A 24,481-nucleotide genomic window follows, 5' to 3' on the forward strand; every position below is an offset into this window, starting at 1 on the left:
AAATACCTAGAAATTACTTGGTAACAGAGGAAAATATGGCTCAGAAAGATGTAATTTTGTTAAAGATTAACATTTAACCTATAGAAGAAGAAATTTTTAGATTGTGGTGCATGACCCATAACTGATGGAATTTACAAGTTATTATGTGATACCAAATTGCCCCTTGGGGAGTCACTGAGTTCAGACCTCCCAAACATACATATTAGTGAGGTTTTGCTCAAACAAAAGTTATAAAAAAATAGTTAGATTTAATGATGGGTAACTATCTCTGTTCCCCTTGAGAGCAAAGACTGTTTAATCTGAATTGTAGCACATAAAATATCATATATGAACAAGCTCTCAATATATAATATTGATGCCAGAAAACACTAGCTAAGAATGTAACTTACATCAAGAAGTCTTTTTCTCTAAGGAGTTTTTATCAAATTATTTAAATTTCATACACATAAATCTGTTAAATGGATATTATAGAACATGGTCAGGTAAATAAACTTATAAAAATTATTAATCTCTTAGCCAAGAAAGTCAGTTGCATATTCAAGTCTACTCAGCAATTTTGGCTATGTATTATTTATAACTGAGAAAGAAGTGTCAAATTATGAAAAGTTGTTAGAAGACTGTTTCAACCCCAAAACATTTACATGAATTTTTTTTCATCTTTGGCCAAATACATGCATATATTTGAATTTTTTTGTTTCTTTCAACACCTGCCAATAGCTGGTTCTTCAAGAAACAAACTTTTTCAGTCTTTGGCTCTTTTGGTATTGGCTACTTTCATGTAAATCAGGGGAGGCCATTTTAACAAAAGAGAGAGTATAAGCTTACCAGGAACATAACACAAAAATTATACAATATGAAATAAAAATATTAAGAAGAATGGAAAAAGAAAGTTTTGTTGTTTTCGTTTTCAACAAATGAAAATCCTGATGCACTGGAAGCTTTTACAAATCATCAATGTATATATGTGATTCTAGGGATGAGCAGCCGGTGGGATGTATTTGAACATTAATTCCTCCAAATCAGATATATTCTTTTCAGCTCTTTAAAGTCTGCTAAAAATTTGTGATCCACTAGGACATGACCAGTATCATTCAAGCAAATGTTATTTTATTATGAAAATAATATATTTGTCTAAGAAAAGCCAAGGGTATAAAGGACAGCAGGTAAACTATCAGATCTCAGTATATAATAATTCTGTTCTCAATCAAGCTAAATATTCTTATATGTTGTAGCTTTGAAATAAAACAAAAATACTTCCATTTAAAATATATATGTCAAAATTCACCAAATTGTATGTTTCAAATATGTGCGTTTTATTATATGTCAACTATATCTCAATAAAGCTGTTAAAAAGGGGAGGGGGATCTCTTTCAAAAGACAGAAGTCGAGGGAGTACTTCCTAACTCATTCTATGAGGTCAGAATTACCCTAATACCAAAATCAGACGCATATTATGAGAAAGCAAACTAAAGATCACTATCTCTCATGAATAAAGATACAAAACTCCTCAACAAAATATTCTCAACTCCAATCCAACAATGTATAGAAGGAATTATACACCACAGTCAAGGGGGATTTACCCCAGGGATATAAGGCTGGTCCAAAATCAATTAATGTAATCCATCACATTAACAAGCTAAAGAAGAAAAATCACATGATCATATCAATAGATGCAGAAAAAGCATATGACAAAATCAAACAGCCACTCATGATAAAAACTCTTAGTAAGTTAGGAACAGAGGGGAAATTCTTCAACTTGATACAGAATATCTACAAAAACACCCTATGGTTACATCATACTTAGTGGTGAAAAACTTGATATCATTAATAATAAAAACCTGACACTCTGCCACTAAGATCAGGAACAAGGCAAGAAAGTTCCCTCTCATCACTGCTTTTCAACATTTCACTGGAAGTCCTAGCTAATACAATAAGATAAGAAAAGGATACAAAAGGTATGTAGATTGGGAAGGAAAAAATAAAACTTCCTTTGTTCACAGACGACATGTAGAAAATCTGAATGAACTGGCTAAAAAACTCCTGGAACTAATAAGCAATTATAGCAGGGTTATAGGATACAGGTTAATACACAAAATCAATAGATTTCTTATATATGAACAATTGACAAGTAGAATTTGAAATTAAAAACATAGTACTATTTACATTAGTACCCACCAAAATGAAATACTTAGGTAAAAATCTAACAAATGATCTATATGAGGAAAAACTACAAACTCTGATTAATGAAATCAGAGAACTAAATAAATGGAGAGATATTCCATATTCATGGATAGGAGAGCTAATATCTTCAAGGTATCATTTCTTCCAACTTCATCTATAAATTCAACGCAATCTCAATCAAAATCCTAGTAAATTATTTTGCAGAAATCGACAAACTGACTCTACTGTATGTATGGAGAGGCAAAAGACCCAGAATAGCCAACACAACACTGAAGAAAAATAACAAAGTTAGAGGACTGGCACTACCTGACTTTAAAACATACTATAAAGCTATTGTAATCAAGACAGTGGTATAGGTGAAAGAATAAATACATAGGCCAACGAAACCAAATAGAGAGCCCAGAAAGAGACCCACATAAATACAGAAAAAGGCAACTGGACTTCCACATGCAAAAAATGAATTTACACAGACTTTACACCCTTCACAAAATTAACTCAAAATGGATCACAGACTTAAATGTAAAACACAAAACTATAAAACTCCCTAAAAGATAACATAGGAGAAAATTTAGATGACCTTGAGCTTGGTGATGACTTCTGAGAGGCAAAACAAAGGCAGGATCCATGAAAAAAGGAACTGATAAGCTGGACTACATTAAAATTAAAAACTGCTGTATGAAAGACACTGTCAAGGAATAAGAAGACAAGCTACAGACTGGGAGAAAATGTTTTCAAAGACGTATTTGAAAAAGGACTGTGTGAAATAGAAAATAATATATATTGGTCTCAGCCCCTGGTTTCTGGCACAGAAACTCCTAAAACCCTTATAACTTCCTAAGTGACAATAGTGTGTTTTTTGTTGTTGTTCTAATATGTGTCTAAATACCTTGGAATTTACTGGGTGATAGGAGTGTCTTTTGTTCTAAGGAGGGTGACACTTGGTGGGCTGCTGGGCAGCTTCAGGATGGGTGGGTTATCATAAACATCAAGCCATGATTAGAAGCCTGGAACTTTCAGCCTCATCTCCCATCCCTTGGAAAAGAGGAGAGGGGCTGGAGATTGAGTTAATGATTGATCATGCCCATGTGATGAAGCCTCCATAAAAATCCCCAAAGGATGTGGTTCCAAGAGTTTCTGGCTTGGTGAACATATCCATGTACTAGAAGGTGGCGCATCCCAATTCCACAGAGACAGAAGTTCCTGCACTGGCGACCTTCCAGACTTTATCTTATGTATCTTTTCACCTGACTGTTCATCTGTATCCTTTATCATAATCTTTATCATATAGTAAACTGGTAAACGTAAGTAAATGTTTCCCTAAGTTCTGTGAGCTGTTCTAGCAAATCAAATCCAAGGTTGGGGGTGGAGGGTCATGGGAACCTCTGATTTGTAGCCAACTCAGACAAAAGTCGTGGGTAACCTGAAGACACACTATACTTGTGATTGACATCTGTAGTGGGGAGTAGTCTCCTGGGACGGAGCCCTTAATCTGTGGGATCTGTGCTAACTCCAGTTAGTGTCAGAACGGAATTATATTGTAGGAGGACACAGCTGGTGTTACAGAGAATGGCTTGATGTGCAGGAAAAAACTCCATACATCTGGTGTCAGAATTGCTGTGAATGTGGTAGTGGTGTGACAGGAAAGGACAAACACCCAGCAAGAGTGTTTTTCCTACAGACTATCATCCAAAATATACAAAGAACTCCTAAAACTCAACAATAAAAACACATTAAAAAACCAATTTCTCCAGTGTCTCTCCACAACCTCATCTTAGCAAGCTAGTACTCGTCCTTCAATCTGGAGTTCAACTGTACCTCCTCAAAGAACCCTTCCCTGGCCTCCCAGTGAAGACAGTGTGTTACGTTTAATGTCTTTACTCCAACTGACTGTGAGCTCTGTGAGGGCGAGGATTACTCCTACTTTGCTCACTGTTTTATCCCTCTTAGCACAGTGTCTGGCAATAGTAGATGTTCAACAACTTTGTATTCGGTGGAATTATGAAAGAACAACACAACAGAAGCTTTCACTGTGATATTTTATGTACACCATAAAGTTCTATTCGACAGTTCCCAAACGTTACCAGTTCCAATGTTTTAGTTAAAAACTTAAAATATAGCCAGTATAATCTTTTTAAAACTTTCAAATATGCAAATGAGAATATCTACATACTTGAAAAGTCTTTCCTAGCACATCAAAATTCCATAATTAAAGGAAAAACAATTAAACAAATAAAAACAAAACAAAAAATGAACAGCAAAAGGCTCCAACAAAATAATCACAATGTCAAAAATATTTTAAGAAAAAGCATTCAGAACATTGAGTGTAACATTAGATTGACAGTTCCATATTAAATGGAAGTTAAGCAATAACATTTTCCCACCTGGATTATTATTATTATATTAGTTAATGTACCTTTTTTGCATTTTTTCTGGCATCAACTCTCTAGGGAGTCTTCTCCAATCTGTGTGTACAAAAGGAGAAATATAAAAATGGCAGTTTCCTCTAGGAATTACTGGCACTAGCTATAACTATTTAAAGAACATGATAGTTGCTCATGCAAAGGAAATAAAGTTTCTTAATATCTGACTATACATATTTAGCTGGGATCAAATTATAACAATGATATATTTTCTCCTATGAAGAAAAAAAAGTTTATTAAAATAGCTTTGAAACAGTGTTATAAAATTTCTACAACATTCTTTTAACAGCTATACAGTATTTATATAATTAATTTCAAATACAGAAATTTTCATAACAAAAAATACAGAAAAATATTTATGGGCATGAAAAGTTATTCATGATATACTGGTAAATTAAAAAAGCTTCTAAAACTACATACAGAATTCCATTTAAAAAATAAACCTACCATATAAATATTTTTATATATATTTGTGCAGAGAAAGCTCTAGGTTGGGGACAAAATATTACAGTAATTCCTTGCGAGTGTTAGGATTACAGCTGTTTTTCTTAACTGTTATTTATTTAACTACTCTGTATTTTATAAGTTTTCTGTAGTTGATATGTATTTTTTTTTAAATTTATTTATTTAACTTATTTATTTTTGGCTGCATTGGGTCTTCATTACTGCACGCCGGCTCTCTCTAGTTGTGGTGAGTGGGGGCTACTCTTCGTTGCGGTATGTAGGTTTTCTCATTGTGGTGGCTTCTCTTGTTTCGGAGCATGGGCTCTAGGCTTGTGGGCTCAGTAGTTGTAGCTCGTGGGCTCTAGAGCACAGGCTCAGTAGTTGCGGCGCACGGCTTAGTTGCTCCGCGGCATGTGGGCTTCTCCCACACCAGGGCTCAAACCCGTGTCCCTGCATTGGCAGGCGGATTCTTAACACTGTGCCACCAGGGAAGCCCTGTAGTTGATATGTATTTCTTTTTTTTTTTTTTTTGTGGTACGCAGGCCTCTCACTGTTGTGGCCTCTCCCGTTGCGGAGCACAGGCTCCGATGTACAAGCTCAGCAGCCACAGCCCACATGCCCAGCCGCTCCACGGCATGTGGGATCCTCCCGGACTAGGGCACGAACCCGTGTCCATTGTATCGGCAGGCGGATTCTTAACCACTGCACCACCAGGGAAGCCCTGATATGTATTTCTTATGTAATAAAATTTTTTTTCAAAAGTTAAAATATGTGATCACAATCCTAATACATGCAAAACTAAATAAACAATTCTAATAATTATAGGAAAAAATTTAAAATTAAAAATACAAATAGCTATGGAAAAGTAAATTCCCTCCAATTAATAATTTTGCCTGCATTAATTAAACAATTCCTTTAATTTGTCACTTCCTTTTCATTTTTAAGCTTAATCAGAAAAATGATGCAACATGAAATAGATAAAAATGCTGCCTGCCTAGGGCTTCCCTGGTGGCGCAGTGGTTGAGAGTTCGCCTGCCGATGCAGGGGACACGGGTTCGTGCCCCGGTCCGGGAGGACCCCACACGCCGCAGAGCGGCTGGGCCCGTGAGCCATGGTCGCTGAGCCTGAGCGTCCGGAGCCTGTGCTCCACAACGGGAGAGGCCACAGCAGTGAGAGGCCCACGTACTGCAAAAAAAAAAAAAAAAAATGCTGCCTGCTAATAAAAGAAAAACTCAGTGTCTTTTGCAGAAAACATTTATATCTCAAGCTATTTTAGCTGAATTAATAAATTTTGCTTTAAATATTTTTCTTTTTATAAACAATACACAGGTGATCATGAGAAAGTATTTAAAGAGAATCATTTAGAGATGAATGCTTATGAAGTAGAAGAAATGAGAGACCTAAGACAGTGTTTTCAGAGGGACACAACCTTATCAATAATCAGTACTGAAAAGAAAGAGCACTGTAAGTCAGGAAAACAATAATGCTGTAAATGCAACTTATGCATTTACATACAGGCAGTTTCTATAACACACCAAGGACAGAGATGTCAAAGGAAAGTGAGTTAAAATGAGGAGACCTGGGTTTTAGAAGTATGGTCCATGTCATCCTGACAGGTCTCTTCATTTCTATGGCAACTGTTAATTTCTATAAAATGAATGAACTGGATGAGTTCTCTGCAGCCCCTTTCACCTTGTCTCTATCCAAGGCAATTTTGTGAATGTTGAAAAAAAAACTCTTAGGTATGGTTCTGTTAAAAGGCATGTTAACAATCAAAAAGAGTCTATGCCTGCTGGAAAGAAAGGAAGTTACACAAACTTGGCTTAAAATATTCATAAAAATAGACTTGCTTCTCCTCAGAAGCTATAAAATCACACAGGTGCACAGCAGTGAGGACTACTGGTATTAGAGACTAAAACTGTGATTGTGGCAAAAGGAAATGGAAACCCAATGGTTCTGGTGAGCCCCAGTTTATAAAAAAAACCAAAGTATCCTAAGAATTTCCAAAAAACACTTCAACCCTTCTGTGTTACAATATGAAAATCGTTTCATCTTAGTTTCAAAAGATATATGTTGCTAATTAATTATAGGAAAAGAGCCAGACTCTATTTTCCTATGGTGAAAATACAATAATTTGTCCTAAAAAATATAGGGTAGGGAGATAGCCTTTAAAGATTATTTTAACATTTTCAGTTTTACAATTACCTGGTATCCACTCTTCTTTGTACACCTTTCATATATCTTTTACTATATCTTTCAATATCTAGAAAAAAAGATAGAAAAAACAAATTTTAAAATAATTGAAAACACCAGGTAACATCTTTTATTTCACATACAGGGAGTTTCTTACATTTCTCCACAATGTGTCCCTGGACACATACTGAACAGTTCAATGAGTATTACATGTTTAGGGGAAGTGGCAAGAAGCACTGGGTATGAATGACTGGGGGTGAGCAGAGACCTAAACCCTAATTATGGTTCTTAGAATCAGACAATCTGACTCATCTCTAAGAAAATTCACAAAAGCCCAAATGCAAGTCAGGAAGCCACTTACACATAAGGGCAGGGGGTCTACTTGGCATCTTCTATTTCTTCTTGTGTCACTGGCCTCCAGCTCCCAATCTCTAAACCTTGTATAACTGGAAGGTATTAAGTATCTAAGTGAGGATGGAGGGCCGTTTGCTTACCTCCAGTAAGGTAAGCAAATGCTTAATACACACATTTACTTAGGCTTCTCAGTGAGCTACTTGTCACAATCCATTGGGGGAGAGAATGCGGAAAAGGGTAGGAGTAGGCAAGGCTGGACTTGATGGGGCATGAATGAGCAAGCTGCAAGCCTTCCATGTCACTGCTGAGAACTCTGCAGGGACCTTACGAGCTCACCAAAAACGGGACTGTGGCTGTGGCTCTTGTTCTGCTTTGCCCAATTTGCCACAAGAAGTTCTCTCGATGAGGGCTCAAACCCTTTCCCAACAGCACAAATTAGCAAGTGACACCATTATACAATAGCTTGAAACCATGGTTCATCATAAAAACTGGTTTAGGAGGATAGTCATGAAAAGCAGACAGTAATATAAAAGATGAAAATATAAAAATCAAGACCCAAGTAGACACTGATTTTTCTTCCATGTTAAAAAAAATGCTTCCACAGACTCACAGATACAGGGAACAAACTAGTGGTTATGAGTGGGGAGAGGGAGGTGGGTAGGGGCAATACAGCGGTAGGGGATTAAGAGGTACAAACTATTAGGTATAAAATAAGCTACAGGGATATATTGTACAACACAGGGAATATAGTAAATATTTATAATAACTATAAATGAAGTGTAAACTTTGAAAATTGTGAATCACTATATTGTACACCTGTAACATATAATATTGTACACCAAATAATACTAAGACCATGGTGTTAGACAAAGATAACTAAAATAAAGAGTAGATCAGAAACTAAGAGACAAGGTTTTTCTAGATATTAACTGTTTGACTTCAATCTTGCTCTCAAGTTTTTCATCTGTAAAGAGAAGGCAAATGAGAGATTCCCAGCATCTGCATTTTAAATTTTTCTCCAAAACAGATTTTATATTTGAAAAAATTTAACCCTCAATTTACCAAGAAAAAATTATTACCATTTATTAATAATAACAGTTACTACCAACGAACCATTTTTATATTTTTAAGTTACTTTCAAATAATTTACAGAAGAATAAGAGATGTTGAAAACCAACTACTGGAATTCAATTTAAAAAAGCAAAGGATTACAAATAGACGTTTCCTCAAAGAAGATATACATGGACAAAAAGCACATGCTAAGATGTTCAACATCATTAGTCATTAGGGAAATTCCAACCAAAACTACAATAAGCTACCACTTTATACCCAGTTAGATGGCTAGAACTAAAAAAGACAGTAATAAGTGTTACAAGGATGTAGAGAAATTGGAACCCTTATACATTTTTGGTAATGTAAAATGGTGCAACCACTTCAGAAAACATTTTGGCAATTCCTCAAAATGTAAAATAAAGAGTTACCATATGACCCTAGATATGTACACAATAAAAGTGACATATGTCCACCCAACAACATGTATATGAATGTTCATAGCAGCTTTATTCATGGTAGCCCCAATGTGGACTGACCCAAATGTCCATCAACTGACGAATGAACAAAATGTGGTATACACATATAATGGAATATAATTCAACCATAAAAAGGAATGAAACACTGATACATGGTTTACTATGTATGAACCCTGAAAACATTATGTTAAGTGAAAGTAATCGGTCACAAAAGAACACATATTATGATTCCATTTATATGAAATGTCTAGAACAGACAAATCACTAAAGACAAAGCAGATTACTGGTTGCCATGGGCGGCGGGGGGGAGGGGACACTGGGGAGTGATACTAATGGGTATGGGGGTATCTCTTCAGGATGATGAACAAGTTCTAAAAATTAGATAGCACTGTTGGTAGCACAATTCTGTGAGTACACTCAAAGGCACTGAAATAGTTTAAAAGTATATTTTAGATATGTGAATTTTATCTCAATAAAGCTGTTATTTAAAAAGAAAGAAAATTAATTACTGGGAAATTTAATAACAAAGTATAGTAAACTCATTATACTCCACTATTTTCCTGGTTTTGAAGGTATATTCACCCAAATGGGCTACATCCTTTGAATGCAGCTAACTGTGCATCAACTGTGCATCATGAATTTGTCATGTACAAGCCTTAAATATAAGCACTTCATATATCCTGATTCCAGATTTCAAATACATCTTTAATAAATTCTAACTGATTATTTCTGTTTTTTCTCACACCTGCACCACCCAAGTGATTCTAGATTACAAAATACATTTCTATTAATAGGTTTTAGCTTATCATTACTTCCAATTCTTCTTGTATTTGCATCATCAAAATGTAACACTTTAAAAAACTGTTATGGCTCACACTTTTGTTGAAGAGAGGATGGCAGAGCCATCTTCTTTGATCTATAATTGTAAAACATTTTCATTATTAAAATTTATAATTACCAATTAATGTGATCAATCCAATAAATTGTTTCATTTTCTACATAATCTATTTCCTTTCAATCATCTTTGTCTTTGCCTTTGCCTTCAGCAGTTGTCTTGTTACCAACTATATGAAATAAAATTTGGTATATAAATACCATCAAAAAAGAAAAAAAATATGGTCACGTCATTTTAGCAAACAGAATTTTCAAGGTTCCTATCACAAAATATTATGCGAAAGATTAACTGTATGAAAATACCATATGTCCTTTTCATTCTTTTTTTTTTTTTTTTTTTTTTTGGTGGTACGCGGGCCTCTCACTATTGTGGCCTCTCCCGTTGCGGAGTACAGGCTCCGGACGCTCTGGCTCAGTGGCCATGGCTCACGGGTCCAGCCGCTCCACGGCATGTGGGATCTTCCCGGACCAGGGCATGAACTCGTGTCCCCTGCATCGGCAGGCGGACTCTCAACCACTGCGCCACCAGGGAAGCCCCTGTCCTTTTCATTCTTAGAGATATATTGTTTACTCATTGATTCATGAGTTCATAGCAGAGAACAGTTAATGAAAGTGATGAAATAATATCTCTGATGATGAAACAGCAAAATATTTCAAGAGGCAAGAAAATAAGATCACTAAGGTTCCAAAATGTATTTTAGATTTATGAAAGGGTCCAATTGGCCAGTATGGTAATGCTAAGATAATATGAATTTTTTTTCTTTTCTAAAGCAAATTCTCTTTGTTCTTTGGAAGATGTCTATGAAAAAATAAGTAATGAATATAAATCATTACATAAAATAGTAAGAACTGCTCAAAAAGAAACTAAAACATTAAAATGGACCCTGACAGTATATTGAGAGTTAATAAACCAAACAAACTCCATTTGTTCAATAACAGACCTTGTGGTCATAATGCAGGTAAATGTATGATTTCCATTAAGCTTCTGAAAATGGCTTACAGAACCATCACCACTGTCACCCCTAGCTTTCTAGCTCAGAGGACCCCAGTGGTTCAGGAACCTGAGCTGGGAACCACTGGACCAGATGCTCTCTATGCACCTTTGCAGCTAAAACTCATTAAAATAATAACATTCATTGATTCATTTCTCTTTATTAAAAAAATAATAAATTTCATTGCAGAGAAACTACCAATCATTTCTATAATTCTACCTCAGAACACTATAAACAAACCTTGAATCTATCACAACATGAAATATGTTTATTCTGTGCCCTCCGTTCTTTGTGAACAAATCTCAGTGCCCTGAGCCACCAGCCATTTGATGATCAGGAAGAGATCTCCTACCTTATTTGTCAAAGTCTGTACAGCTTTAGTTCTTTACATTAGTCCATAAATCTCTCTTTCCTAAAGCACATAGGTAGTGAGTGATGAGAGAAGGCTGGTGAACATACAGAGATGGAACACTATCTAGAATATGGCTCCCTATGACAGTTGTGTACTTCTATTCAGTCTGGCCAATTCTTTTCCAATCAAGGTGTGTATACGCACACTATATGTGTGTGTGTATGTCTGTGTGTATATATATATAATGTATATATAGAGTGTATATAAACCTGTACTCACACATATATATATTATGTATTTTTAAAATGCTTTACTTTCTTTTTATTTATTAATCTATTTCTTTATTTATTTTAACATCTTTATTGAAGTATAAATTGCTTTACAATGGTGTGTTAGCTTCTGCTGTATAACAAAGTGAATCAGCTATACATATACATATATCCCCAGATCTCCTCCCTCTTGCATCTCCCTCCTACCCTCCCATCACATCTCTCTAGGTGGTCACAAAGCAACGAGCTGATCTCCCTGTGCTATGGGGCTGCTTCCCACTAGCTATCTATTTTACATTTGGTAGTATATGTAAGTCCATGCCACTCTCTCACTTCATCCCAGCTTACCCTTCCCCCTCCTCGTGTCCTCAATACTCAAGTCCATTCTCTATGTCTGCATCTTTATTCCTGTACTGTCCCTATGTTCTTCAGAACTTTTTTTTCTTTTAGATTCTATATATACGTGTTAGCATAAGGTATTTGTTTTTCTCTTTCTGACTTCACTCTGTATGACAGACTCTAGGTCCATCCACCTCACTACAAATAACTCAATTTCATCTCTTTTTATGGCTGAGTAATATTCCATTGTATATATGTGCCACATCTTCTTTATCCATTCATCTGTCGATGGACACTTAGGTTGCTTCCATGTCCTGGCTATTGCAAATAGAGCTGCGATGAACATTGTGGTACATGATTCTTTTTGAATTAGAGTTTTCTCAGGGTATAAGCCCAGTAGTGGGATTGCTGGGTCATATGGTAGTTCTATTTGTAGTTTTTTTAAGGAACCTCCATACTGTTCTCAATAGTGGCTGTAGCAATTTACATTCCCACCAACAGTGCAAGAGGGCTCCCTTTTCTCCACACCCTCTCCAGCATTTAGTGTTTGTAGATTTTTTGATGATGGCCATTCTGACTGTTGAGAGGTGATACCTCATTGTAGTTTTGATTTGCATTTCTCTAATGATTAGTGACGTTGAGCATTCTTTCATATGTTTGTTTTCAATATTTATATCTTCTTTGGAGAAATGTCTATTTAGGTCTTCTACCCATTTTTGGATTGGGTTGTTTGTTTCTTTGATACTGAACTGCATGAGCTGCTTGTAAATTCTGGAGATTAATCCTTTGTCAGTTGCTTCATTTGCAAATATTTTCTCCCATTCTGAGGGCTGTCTTTTCGTCTTGTTTATGTTTTCCTTTGCTGTGAAAAAGCTTTTAAGTTTCATTACGTCCCATTTGTTTATTTTTGTTTTTATTTCCATTTCTCTAGGAGGTGGGTCAGAAAGGATCTTACTGTGATTTATGTCATACAGTGTTCTGCCTATGTTTCCGTCTAAGAGTTTTATAGTGTTTGGCCTTACATTTAGGTCGTTAATCCATTTTTGAGTTTATTTTTGTGTATGGTATCAGGGAGTGTTGTAATTTCATTCTTTTACATGTAGCTGTCCAGTTTTCCCAGCACCACTTATTGAAGAGGCTGTCTTTTCTCCATTGTATATTCTTGCCTCCTTTATCAAAAATAAGGTGACTATAGTTGTGTGGGTTAATCTCTGGGCTTTCTATCCTGTTCCACTGATCTATATTTCTGTTTTTGTGCCAGTACCATACTGTCTTGATTTCTGTAGCTCTGTAGTATAGTGTGAAGTCCGGGAGCCTGATTCCTCCAGCTCCATTTTTCTTTCTCAAGATCGTTTTGGCTATTCCGGGGTCTCCTGTGTTTCCATACAAATTGTAAAATTTTTTGTTCTAGTTCTGTGAAAAATGCCATTGCAAGTTTGATAGGGATTGCATTGAATCTGTAGATTGCTTTGGGTAGTATAGTCATTTTCACAATGTTGATTCTTCAATCGAAGAACATGGTATATCTCTCGGTATACCATGTTGTATCATCTTTAATTTCTTTCATCAGTGTCTTATAGTTTTCTGCATACAGGTCTTTTGTCTCCTTAGGTAGGTTTATTGCTAGGTATTTATTCTTTTTGTTACAGTGGTAAATGGGAGTGTTTCCTTAATTCCTCTTTCAGATTTTTCATCATTAGTATATACAAATGCAAGAGATTTCTGTGCATTAAATTGTATCCTGCTACTTTACCAAATTCATTGATTAGCTGTAGTTTTCTGGTAGCATCTTTAGGATTCTCCGTGTATATTATCATGTCATCTGCAAACAGTGACAGTTTTGTTTTTGTTTCTTTTTTTAACAGTGACAGTTTTACTTCTCTTTTCCAATTTGTATTCCTTTTATTTCTTTTCCTTCTCTGATTGCTGTGGCTAAAACTTCCAAAACTATGTTGAATAACAGTGGTGAGAGTGGACAAACCTTGTCTTGTTCCTGATCTTAGAGGAAATGGTTTCAGTTTTTCACCATTGAGAATGATGTTGGCTGTGGGTTTGTCATATATGGCCTTTATTATGTTGAGGTAAGTTCCCTCTATGCCTACTTTCTGGAGGGTTTTTATCATAAATGGGTGTTGAATTTTGTCAAAAGCTTTTTCTGCATCTATTGAGATGATCATATGGTTTTTCTCCTTCAATTGGTTAGTATGGTGTATGATTTGCATATATTGAAGAATCCTTGCATTCCTGCGATAAACCCCACTTGACCATGGTGTATGATCCTTTCAATGTGCTGTTGGATTCTGTTTGCTAGTTTTGTTGAGGAGTTTTGCATCTATGTTCATCAGTGATACTGGTCTATAGTTTTCTTCCTCTGTGACATCTTTGTCTGGTTTTAGTATCAGGATGATGGTGGCCTCATAGAATGAGTTTGTTCCTCCCTCTGCTATATTTTGGAAGAGTTTGAGAAGGATAGGTGTTAGCTCTTCTCTAAATGTTTGATACAATTCGCCTGTGAAGCCATCTGGTCCTGGGTTTTTGTTTGTTGGAAGATTTTAATCACAGTCTCAATTTCAGTGCTTGTGATTGCTGTTTACATTTTCTATTTCATCCTGCTTCAGTCTCAGAAGGTTGTGCTTTTCTAAGAATTTGTCCATTTCTTCCAGGTTGGCCATTTTATTGGCATATAGTTGCTCGTAGTAATCTCATGATTCTTTGTATTTCTGCAGTGTCAGTTGTTACTCCTCCTTTTCATTTCTAATTCTATTGATTTGAGTCTTCTCCTTTTTTTTCTTGATGAGTCTGGCCAATGGTTTATCAATTTTGTTTATCTTTTCAAAGAACCAGCTTTTAGTTTTATTGATCTTTGCTATTGTTTTCATCATTTCTTTTTCATTTATTTCTGATCTGATCTTTATGACTTCTTTCCTTCTGCTAACTTTGGGGTTTTTTGTTCTTTCTTTAACGGCTTTAGGAAAAAGGTTAGGTTGTTTATTTGGGATTTTTCTTGTTTCTTGAGGTAGGATTGTATTGGTATAAACTTCCCTCTTAGAACTGCTTTTGCTGCATCCCATAGGTTTTGGGTCATCATGTTTTCATTGTCATTTGTTTCTAGGTATTTTTTGATTTCCTCTTTGATTTCTTCAGTGATCTCTTGGTTATTAAGTAGTGTATTGTTTAGTCTCCATATGTTTGTAGTTTTTACAGATTTTTTCCTGTAGCTGATATCTAGTCTCACAGCGTTGTCGTCGGAAAAGATACTTGATACAATTTTAATTTTCTTAAACTTACCAAGGCTTGATTTGTGACCCAAGATATGATCTATCCTGGAGAATGTTCCATGAGCACTTAAGAAGAAAGTGTATTCTGTTGTTTTTGGATGGAATGTCCTATAAATATCAATTAAGTCCGTCTTGTTTAATGTGTCATTTAAAGCTGTGTTTCCTTATTTATTTTCATCTTGGATGATCTGTCCATTGGTGAAAGTGGGGTGTTAAAGTCCTCTACTATGATTGTGTTACTGTCGATTTCCCCTTTTATGGCTGTTAGCATTTGCCTTTGTATTGAGGTGCTCCTATGTTGGGTGTGTAAATAGTTACGATTATTATACCTTCTTGGGTTGATCTCTGGATCACTATGTAGTGTCTTTCTTTGTCTCTTGTAATAGTCTTTATTTTGAAGTCTATTTTGTCTGATATGAGAATTGGTACTCCACCTTTCTTTTGGTTTCCATTTGCATGGAATACCTTTCCATCCCTTCACTTTCAGTCTGTATGTGTCCCTAGGTGTGAAGTGGGTCTCTTGTAGACAGCATACATATGGGTCTTGTTTTTGTATCCATTCAGTCAGTCTATGTCTTTTGGTTGGAGCATTTAATCCATTTACATTTAGGGTAGTTATTGATATGTATGTTCCTATTACCATTTTCTAAATTGTTTGGGGTTTGTTATTATAGGTCTTCTTCTCTTTTGTTTCCTGCCTAGAGAAGTTCTTTTAGTGTTTGTTGTACAGCTGGTTTGGTGGTGCTGAATTCTTTTAGCTTTTGCTTGTCTATAAAGCTTTTAATTTCTCCGTTGAATCTGGGTAGAGTAATCTTGGGTGTAAGTTTTTCCCTTTCATCACTTTAAATATGTCCTGCCACTCCCTTCTGGCTTTCAGAGTTTCTGCTGAAGGATGAGCTGTTAACCTTATGGGGATTCCCTTGTATATTATCTGTTCCTTTTCCCTTGCTGGTTTTAACATTTTTTCTTTGTATTTAATTTTTGATAGTTTGATTAATATGTGTCTTGGCATGTTTCTCCTTGGATTTATCTTGTATGGGACTCTCTGTGCTTCCTGGACTTAATTGACTATTTCCTTTCCTATATTCGGGAAGTTTTCAACTGTAATTTCTTCAAATATTTTCTCAGTCCCTTTCTTTTTCTCTTCTTCTTCTGGGATCCTTATAATTTGAATGTTAGTGCGTTTAATGTTGTCCCAGAGGTCTCTGAGACTGTCCTCAATTCTTTTCATTCTTTTTTCTTTATTCTGCTCTGTGGTAGTTATTTCCACTATTCTAACTTCCAGGTCTCTTATCTGTTCTTCTGCCTCAGTTATTGTGCTATTGATTCCTTCTAGAGAATTTTTAATTTTATTTATTGTGTTGTTCATCATTGTTTGTTTGCTCTTTAGTTCTTCTAGGTCCTTGTTAAATGTTTCTTGTATTTTCTCCATTCTTTTTCCAAGACTTTGGATCATCTTTACTATCATTATTCTGAATTCTTTTTCAGGTAGACTGCCTATTTCCTCATTTGTTTGGTCTGGCAGGTTTTTATCTTGCTCCTTCATCTGCTGTGTGTTTCTCTGTCTTCTCATTTTATTTAACTTACTGTGTTTAGGATCTCCTTTTCACAGGCTGCAGGTTCGTAGTTCCCGTTGTTTTTGGTGTCTGCCCCCAGTGGCGAAGGTTGGTTCAGTGGGCTGTGTAGGCTTCCCGGTGAGGTGACTGGTGCCTGTGTTCTGGTGGATAAGGCTGGATCTTGTCTTTCTGGTGGGCAGGACTGCGTCTGGTGGTGTGTTTTGGGGTGTCTGTGACCTTATTATGATTTTAGGCAGCCTCTCTGCTAATGGATGGGGTTGTGTTCCTGTCTTGCTAGTTGTCTGGCATAGGGTGTCCAGCACCATAGCTTGCTGTTCGTTGAGTAGAGCTGGGTCTTAGTGTTGAGATGGAGATCTCTGGGAGAGCTTTCACTGGTTGATATTACCTGGAGCTGGGAGGTCTCTGGTGGACCAGTGTCCTGAACTTGGCTCTCCCACCTCAGAGGCACAGGCCTGACACCCAGCCAGAGCACCAAGACAGTGTCAGCCACAGGGCTCTGATATTAGTAGTGCCAGAAGGCTCTTAACAGCGGTCTCAGCCACAGAATCTCAGCTTAGTGACATGCTCTGTGCCTTTGTAGGAGCCGCGACACCACCCCCACCCCCACTGGCTGCATGCTCTTCCAGCTCTGCACCAACCCTCCTTCCTCCATGTGCCTCTAGGCGGTGCCCTGGGCCTCGTGTGCCTTTTACACATGGTAAATGGAGGCTCAGAGTGCAGGTCAGCCGAGGTCATGCCCCAACCCAAAAAGCCTTTACTTTCAACCATAGTTTTTTTTAATAACACATTATATCAGGAAAGAGAGGTAAACATGAGTATATTCAAAGAGAATATACTTGTATCAATTTAGAAAATTCTATGCAAGAGGTTTCTTCTGGAACAGTAACAAAAGATTCCTTATATATTTAAATACTTTATTATGCAGTTATCAAAGGTAAAGATCCGGGATTCCCAGGTGGCGCAGTGGTTGAGAGTCTGCCTGCTGATGCAGGGGACACGGGTTCGTGTCCTGGTCCGAGAAGCTTCCACATGCCGCGGAGTGCCTGGGCCTGTGAGCCATGGCCGCTGAGCCCGTGTGTCCGGAGCCTGTGCTCCGCAACGGGAGAGGCCACAACAGTGAGAGGCCCACGTACCACAAAAAAAAAAAAAGGTAAAAACCGTCTTGATCCAGGTATAAGCCAGCTACTCTCCGAAACCATGAACAAAATTATGTTCCTGGTTTAAAAGACTCAAATAAATGTTTCCATGGTATGACATACTTTTAAATTGGACATGTACTTTAATAACAACCACATTTAAGTAAGTACATCCCATAATCTAGAGAAGAGACTAATTTTAAAAAGCCTAAAGTATATCCTACACTATTCACTAAGATTGAATATTTATTAGTTCATTTAATCTTACTTATTTAAATCTTTAAAATGAGATTTAATTTCATTTTTAAACTCAAATAGAGAAAAGCATGCAACATAATCATGAAAGTAAAAAAATTCAGTATTTTTGAGGTAAAAATATCAAACCATTTATTACATAACTTCAAGAAGCTATGTTTTGAAAAATTAAATAAACTTGTCTAAAATGCTTCTTACAATTATAAGCACGTGTAATATTACTATATAAGCCTTCCTTTTTGATTCTTATCCAATCTAAATCTTTTTGAATGAGGGAAAAGGGTATGCATTTTTAATACTAATGGAATGAAATGATACTATATGAATTTCTCATGTTTTAATGATGTTGTTTTGAGAACTCAAGGATGGTATCGATCTCTCTAATTTCAACATTCAGGGGCAGAAACTGAAAATCAATATAGCTCTACTGTGCTAAATAACTACTCAGGAATGTGTTCTCTTCCTCTAAAACCACTTTGCACTTCCAGTCTGAGACTGTCAAGCCTTCCCCAACTGTAATTTCTCCTCTCTGTTCTTGGCATAATCAGTGAATACATATTTTATATTTTATATCTGATAAATGGTAAGCCAAAATACAGTCAAGCCTTTCAAAAATTTTAACCAAAATATTAAATAATCAGAGACCTGATCAAAGATTTACATATAAGGATAGTACTCATAGTATTATAGATATGAGGAAAAAAAACTAGAAACAATCTTAAATCTTACAGCAGGGAACTAGTTACAATTAATAATGTTATATCCACACAATGGAATACCACAGTCATCAAATATCATATTTTCTAAGAATGCTAAGAATATGTGGATAAAATAGATAACTAATAAGAACCTACTGTATAGCACAGGGAACTTTACTCAATACTCTGTAATGACCTATATGGGAATAGAAGCTAAAAAAGAGTGGATATATGTATATGTATAACTGATTCACTTTGCTATACACCTGAAACTAACACAACATTGTAAATCAACTATACTCCAATAAAAATTAACTAAAAAAGAATATGTGACAATGCTAGTAATATGCTATTGAGTGAAAAAGGAAGATACAAAGTAATATGAATCCAATTTTATAAAAGGAATATACACACAGAAGAAAAATCTGGAATATATAATAAAATATTAATAGTAGTTCTCTAGACATAAGGAATACAGGTGATTCTTACTTTCTTAATACTTCTGTTTTTCATAAATTTCACTGAACATATAAAACTTCTATTTTGAAAGATAATTTAAAAAAATAAAATATCAAGAAGTTTAAAATATATTTTCTGCTAAATCAACATAAATATGCTTTTTCAAGGTAGTTGATTGAAATTTCTGACTGAATCAAATCAATCAGCATTAAAGGTCATATATCTTATGCTGAAACACTATTTCATCTGTAGACAGTGAACCACATAAAGAGTCCAATACGCACCTTGTTTTTCTTCAGGTGTTTCTACAAAATAAGGCATTCTTTTCACTGTTTCTCTCAACTCCTGTTTCAGGGCCAGCACATAATCTTCACCCTCTCCTGTTTTCAGTGGCACTGGTTTATAATCTGTATCCTGTTTAAATTAAGAGGCAATTTTTAAAAATAAATTAAATATTTTAATATCCTTTTTGTCTATATTCTGAAAAATGTTTTATTGAAAAACTACATTTTACAGGTATTAAGTTTTACCATCAACTTAAAAGATTTTGAGCTTTTATAATCTGTTAAACCTTTCACCCATCTCCTATTTTGCTCTTCTTTTAGAAGTAGAAAAGATACTTAGTTTTCCTACCTGCCCTAATTTTTCTACTGATCACACCAATAATCATTTTGCTATATAGTCTGTTGACTGTGATTCTATATTTTAACAATCAAGGCACCCAAATAAAAGCAGCTGCTCTAGTCTCCTATTAACCTCAGTCGTGGTTGGTGGTATTGGTGGGAGCAGCAGCATTAAAAAAAAAAAAAGTAGGGGCTTCCCTGGTGGCGCAGTGGTTGAGAGTCCGCCTGCCGATGCAGGGGACACGGGTTCGTGCCCCGGTCCAGGAAGATCCCACATGCCGCGGAGCGGCTGGGCCCGTGAGCCACGGCCGCTGAGCCTGCGCGTCCGGAGCCTGTGCTCTGCAATGGGAGAGGCCACAACAGTGAGAGGCCCGCGTACCGCAAAAAAAAAAAAAAAAAAAAGTAGTAGCAGTTACCATTTAACAACTGGTTACTACATACTACAACCTAGATGTACTCAATATTCAAAATCCATGAACTCATCTAAAGTATCAATATCTCCCTTTTTACAGTGAGGAAACTGAGAAATGAACAATCTATATGCCCATATAGCATAAAAGTGGCAAAGCAGAAATTTGAATCTGTATCTTCAATTTTTAAAAATTACATGCACACCCACATATATATATATATTTATAATATATATATTCATTAAAATGTGGGTCCTCAGGGTACATAAAAAAGATATTTCTGGTTTCACAGGCTAAGTATAGGGTACATTTTAAAAATTTCACTCTGAATTTATTCATTCTACAACTATTTATTGAGTGCATACTATAAGTCACAAGGGGTTAGACAACAGGAGATGAACTAGTCAAACTTCCTACCTACATGGAATTTACATTCTAGGGGAGAAAATAAGTAAACAAATGAGGTAATATATAATTTCAGATAGTGATAAGTGAAATAGAAGGGCTGAAGCCAGGAAGAAGAAAGAGTGACTAACGGAGTACGTGGAGATTAGAAGTGGCTGGTCTAGACAGGGTATGCACGCATGATCTCTCAGGGAAGTCATCTTTGAGCAGAGATATGGATAAAATTACGAAGCCATCCATGCAAAGAAATGGGGAAATCAATGGCTCCAGGGAAACAAGCAGAGGAAAATGCCTAAGGGAACAAGGAGATCAGCATGGCTAAGGAATGAGGACAGTGGTAGGAAAAGGGTCAGAGAGACATCAGTAAGGCCAGATCAGACAGAGCCTTTTAGCCAGTAATAAGGAATTTCATTTTTATTCCATGCAGAAAAAAACAGTATGTACTAATATTCCCAAGCTTTAGAAGTAACCTCACACATGCAGAAGAGCTTGTTTTAAAAGAAATCAATGTTAAGTGACATAATGTCTATACCTGAGATATTTACCTTTGTTTTTAGGCTATAATGAATATCAGAAAGGCAAAATACAAAGAGCAAAAAGTAGACACTCCCCATGTGAGACATCTAGATCCCCAATACATTTATCCAGGGTCCTCTACTTACATAAATCTTTCAACAAAGGATGTTTCCTTTAAAAGAGGGAAAAGATTCCTGGAGGGAGTATCTGGTTATTTATGATTTTTTTCATATTTTATACTACAGCACATGTGCATCTGGAAATGTAAGCTTACATTTTAAACTTAATATAAAGCGAAAACATTAGATTAAAAATTACACCAATTACGTCTGCAGCATACTCATTAAATTTAAAAGCAACACTAAATGTAGTAGAAATGCTTATATTCTGAGAAAGAGTAACAAAATTAAAATTGACTTTAATAAGGAAATAAGCAAAAAAAAAAAGTTCAGTGGGTAAAAGGTCAAGTGGTATACTAGGGAGCAAAATTAAAATCTATAGATACAAGATGAGAAGAAAATCATTAGGTGAAGGTCTGGCACAATGGGAAGTGAGGACCACTGTAAAACCTGACTTAACTTTTAAAGATATTATTTTAATATTGGAATATATCAATAACAGCATTATAAAATGCAAGGATTGAAAAAAAATTCTTTCTTGGTTCAAAAAGTACTGAATACATTCAGGAAAAGGTGTATATAGTTTTCTGTATTTTAAGAAAGCAGTTTGAAAATTAGAAAAATTTCAGAAAAGAACAGTGGAAATATTTAAATTAAAGGCAAGTGACACACTCTCTTTTACTTTCTTATAGTTAGGATATTATAATGATATCATATATTCAAGTCTTATACAGAATTTAAATTTTCTCTGAAACATGAAAAAACACCCTGTGAGCATTTTGCTGTTAATGTACTTACAGGAAATAGTGGGGGTGGCTTCAATACTACATCGGGTAACTTTTCACCTCTGCTAAATCCAACTGCCTCAATATTAAAGGTGTAAGCAGCACGTCCTCTTCCTTTATTCCCAGCCATCAGAACTAGTTACATCAGAAAAAGTGGGCAAATTAAGACACTGTTAATGATTAAGATTCACTGGATCAAATGAAAAATGAAACCAACATTTTAAAACAAAATACACTCCACTCCTTAAATAGCATGGCCCATTTAAAACACTTTTGGAAAGCAAAACCTGTAAAGAAATAAATATGTGATAAACTGATTCCTGAACCCGTCACATCTAGTCATGTTTGGCAAGTAAAGTGATGATGGGCTCAACTACCTCACCCAGATCCTGGGTGGAGGGCTGATCCTGGGGCTCCTTTGCGATGCTGCCCCAAGCGCTGTGCAGCCAGCTGATGCAATTCTCTCCACCTCTCTGTGGTCTGGCAACAAGATCTCAGATAGATATTACAAAATGTGGCCAAGGAAAGGTTGTGCTGATGAAGAGGGGACACCTCGTTTTTTTAATCAACTTGAAGACTATCAGCAGTCATGTATACTTTAAATTTTTAAATAATTTTTTATCCTAAAATTTGAGTGTTAGAATCCTTGAGATCCTCCAATGTCCTCCTTTTAGAAATGGGAATGGGCTCAGTAAAACTTTGAAGAGGTCTGTCCAAGCAAAAAAAAATTTTTAAAGTTCAGAGAAAAAACATCTCAAATAGTTAAGTTAAAGGTAAGATAAACCTGTACTCTTTAACTTTAGAAATAATAACAATGTCATTCTTAAGTCCTGTACTGAATTTCTGAATCGTCTGAAATGTGATTACACTATACAGTTGATGCTTGAACAACATGGGGTTAGGGACACCGACCTCCCCATGCAGTCAAAAATCCATGTATAATTTTATAGTCAGCCCTCCGAATCCGTGGTTCTGCATTCTCAAATTCAACCAACCTCAGACTGTGTAGTGTTAGTATTTATTGAAAAAAAAATCCATATATAAGTGGACCCATGTAATTCAAACTTGTGTCGTTCAGAGTCAACTGTAATGCGAAAACAGGATTCCTACACTAAGGCTCTTTCACTACAACTCTGCATTGGACTGTAGTGAAGATTATAATGCACGTTCTTTAAATCTTTCCCCCAATGATGCTACTGAGTATCATTCAACTCTGTAAGCCCAAGAAAGCAATAATATGCCCTCCATACCACTGTAACAGTTCCCTCCCTTTTTTCCCTAACCATTTATGTGTTGAAAAAAACAAGGTCATTGTCCTTTGCAATGCTTCTCCAACTTTAAGGCATGTGCAAATTACCTAGGAATCTTGTTAAAAGGCAGAATCTGAACCAGCTGGCCCAGGGTAGGCCTGAGAATCTGCATTTCTAACAAGCTCTCTGAAGCTATCAATGCACTGGTTTGCAGACCACACTTTGAGAGTAGGAAGGCTGTACAATTTCCCATATTCTGGATTTGCATGATTGATTACACAAGATGTGGTTTAATACATTCCTCTACTCCCTGTATTTTCTATAAACAGATGGAATAGAGGCTTACTCAAATTTGGGTTTGATTTTTTACAAGAATACTTAAAAGAGATGCTCTGTTTTTCCTACTGCATCACAGGACGCACATGAAGCCTTTCTCGGTGATGTTCTCTGGTCATTGGGTTTAGGTGCTGTCAGTCTGTTTCGTCCAGTATGAAGTTCCTATCAGTTTTCACTTAATGATTTTAAAATTGTAGCCATTGATGATCATAGCCTAGATTCACGGTTCCATTATGGATTGTAATGTGGTGATACACAAATTTTATCATTCTTTCTTTACTAACTAGAATCCCACCAGTAATCAATTCCCCTCATCTACTATTTAGTTACTATGAAACACAATTCATACAGAAAAGATACTTACTTTAATTACCAAGCTCATTCCGTTTGTCCACACTAAGAGAGGGAAAATATCCAAATGGCCTTGCTTCAGTTGCGTAGTCACTAAAACATATGCTGAGCCTATAGAAAGCAGGTCTCCCAAGTACAAAAATTGCTGAGCAGAAGAGCTCACACCCTCACTCTAAGGAAAACCAACCCTACAAAAGAGAGTATATCAGCTGCCGTTGCTTGATGGAATATCCCTTGAGAAATATCAACTCTGCTGACTCTAAACTTTCATATTTATCAAGAAACCTTCGGGTGTATAAACTGATTACCATTAGTG

General features: G+C 36.0%; 1 protein-coding gene across 1 annotated transcript in view; it reads right to left on the reverse strand.

Annotated features, from left to right (window-relative positions):
• POLR3G (RNA polymerase III subunit G) overlaps positions 1-24,481 on the reverse strand; it is a 41,828-nt gene that overhangs the window by 11,753 nt on the left and 5,594 nt on the right. Inside the window, 6 exon segments of the mRNA XM_032625001.1 lie at positions 4,595-4,611; positions 4,613-4,643; positions 7,251-7,278; positions 7,280-7,308; positions 19,655-19,784; positions 22,242-22,363. Coding sequence (XP_032480892.1) covers positions 4,595-4,611; positions 4,613-4,643; positions 7,251-7,278; positions 7,280-7,308; positions 19,655-19,784; positions 22,242-22,358 — 352 coding nt within the window. The 5' untranslated portion in view covers positions 22,359-22,363.

Source organism: Phocoena sinus, chromosome 3 (assembly GCF_008692025.1).
Source record: "Phocoena sinus isolate mPhoSin1 chromosome 3, mPhoSin1.pri, whole genome shotgun sequence".
Lineage (NCBI taxonomy): Eukaryota > Metazoa > Chordata > Mammalia > Artiodactyla > Phocoenidae > Phocoena > Phocoena sinus.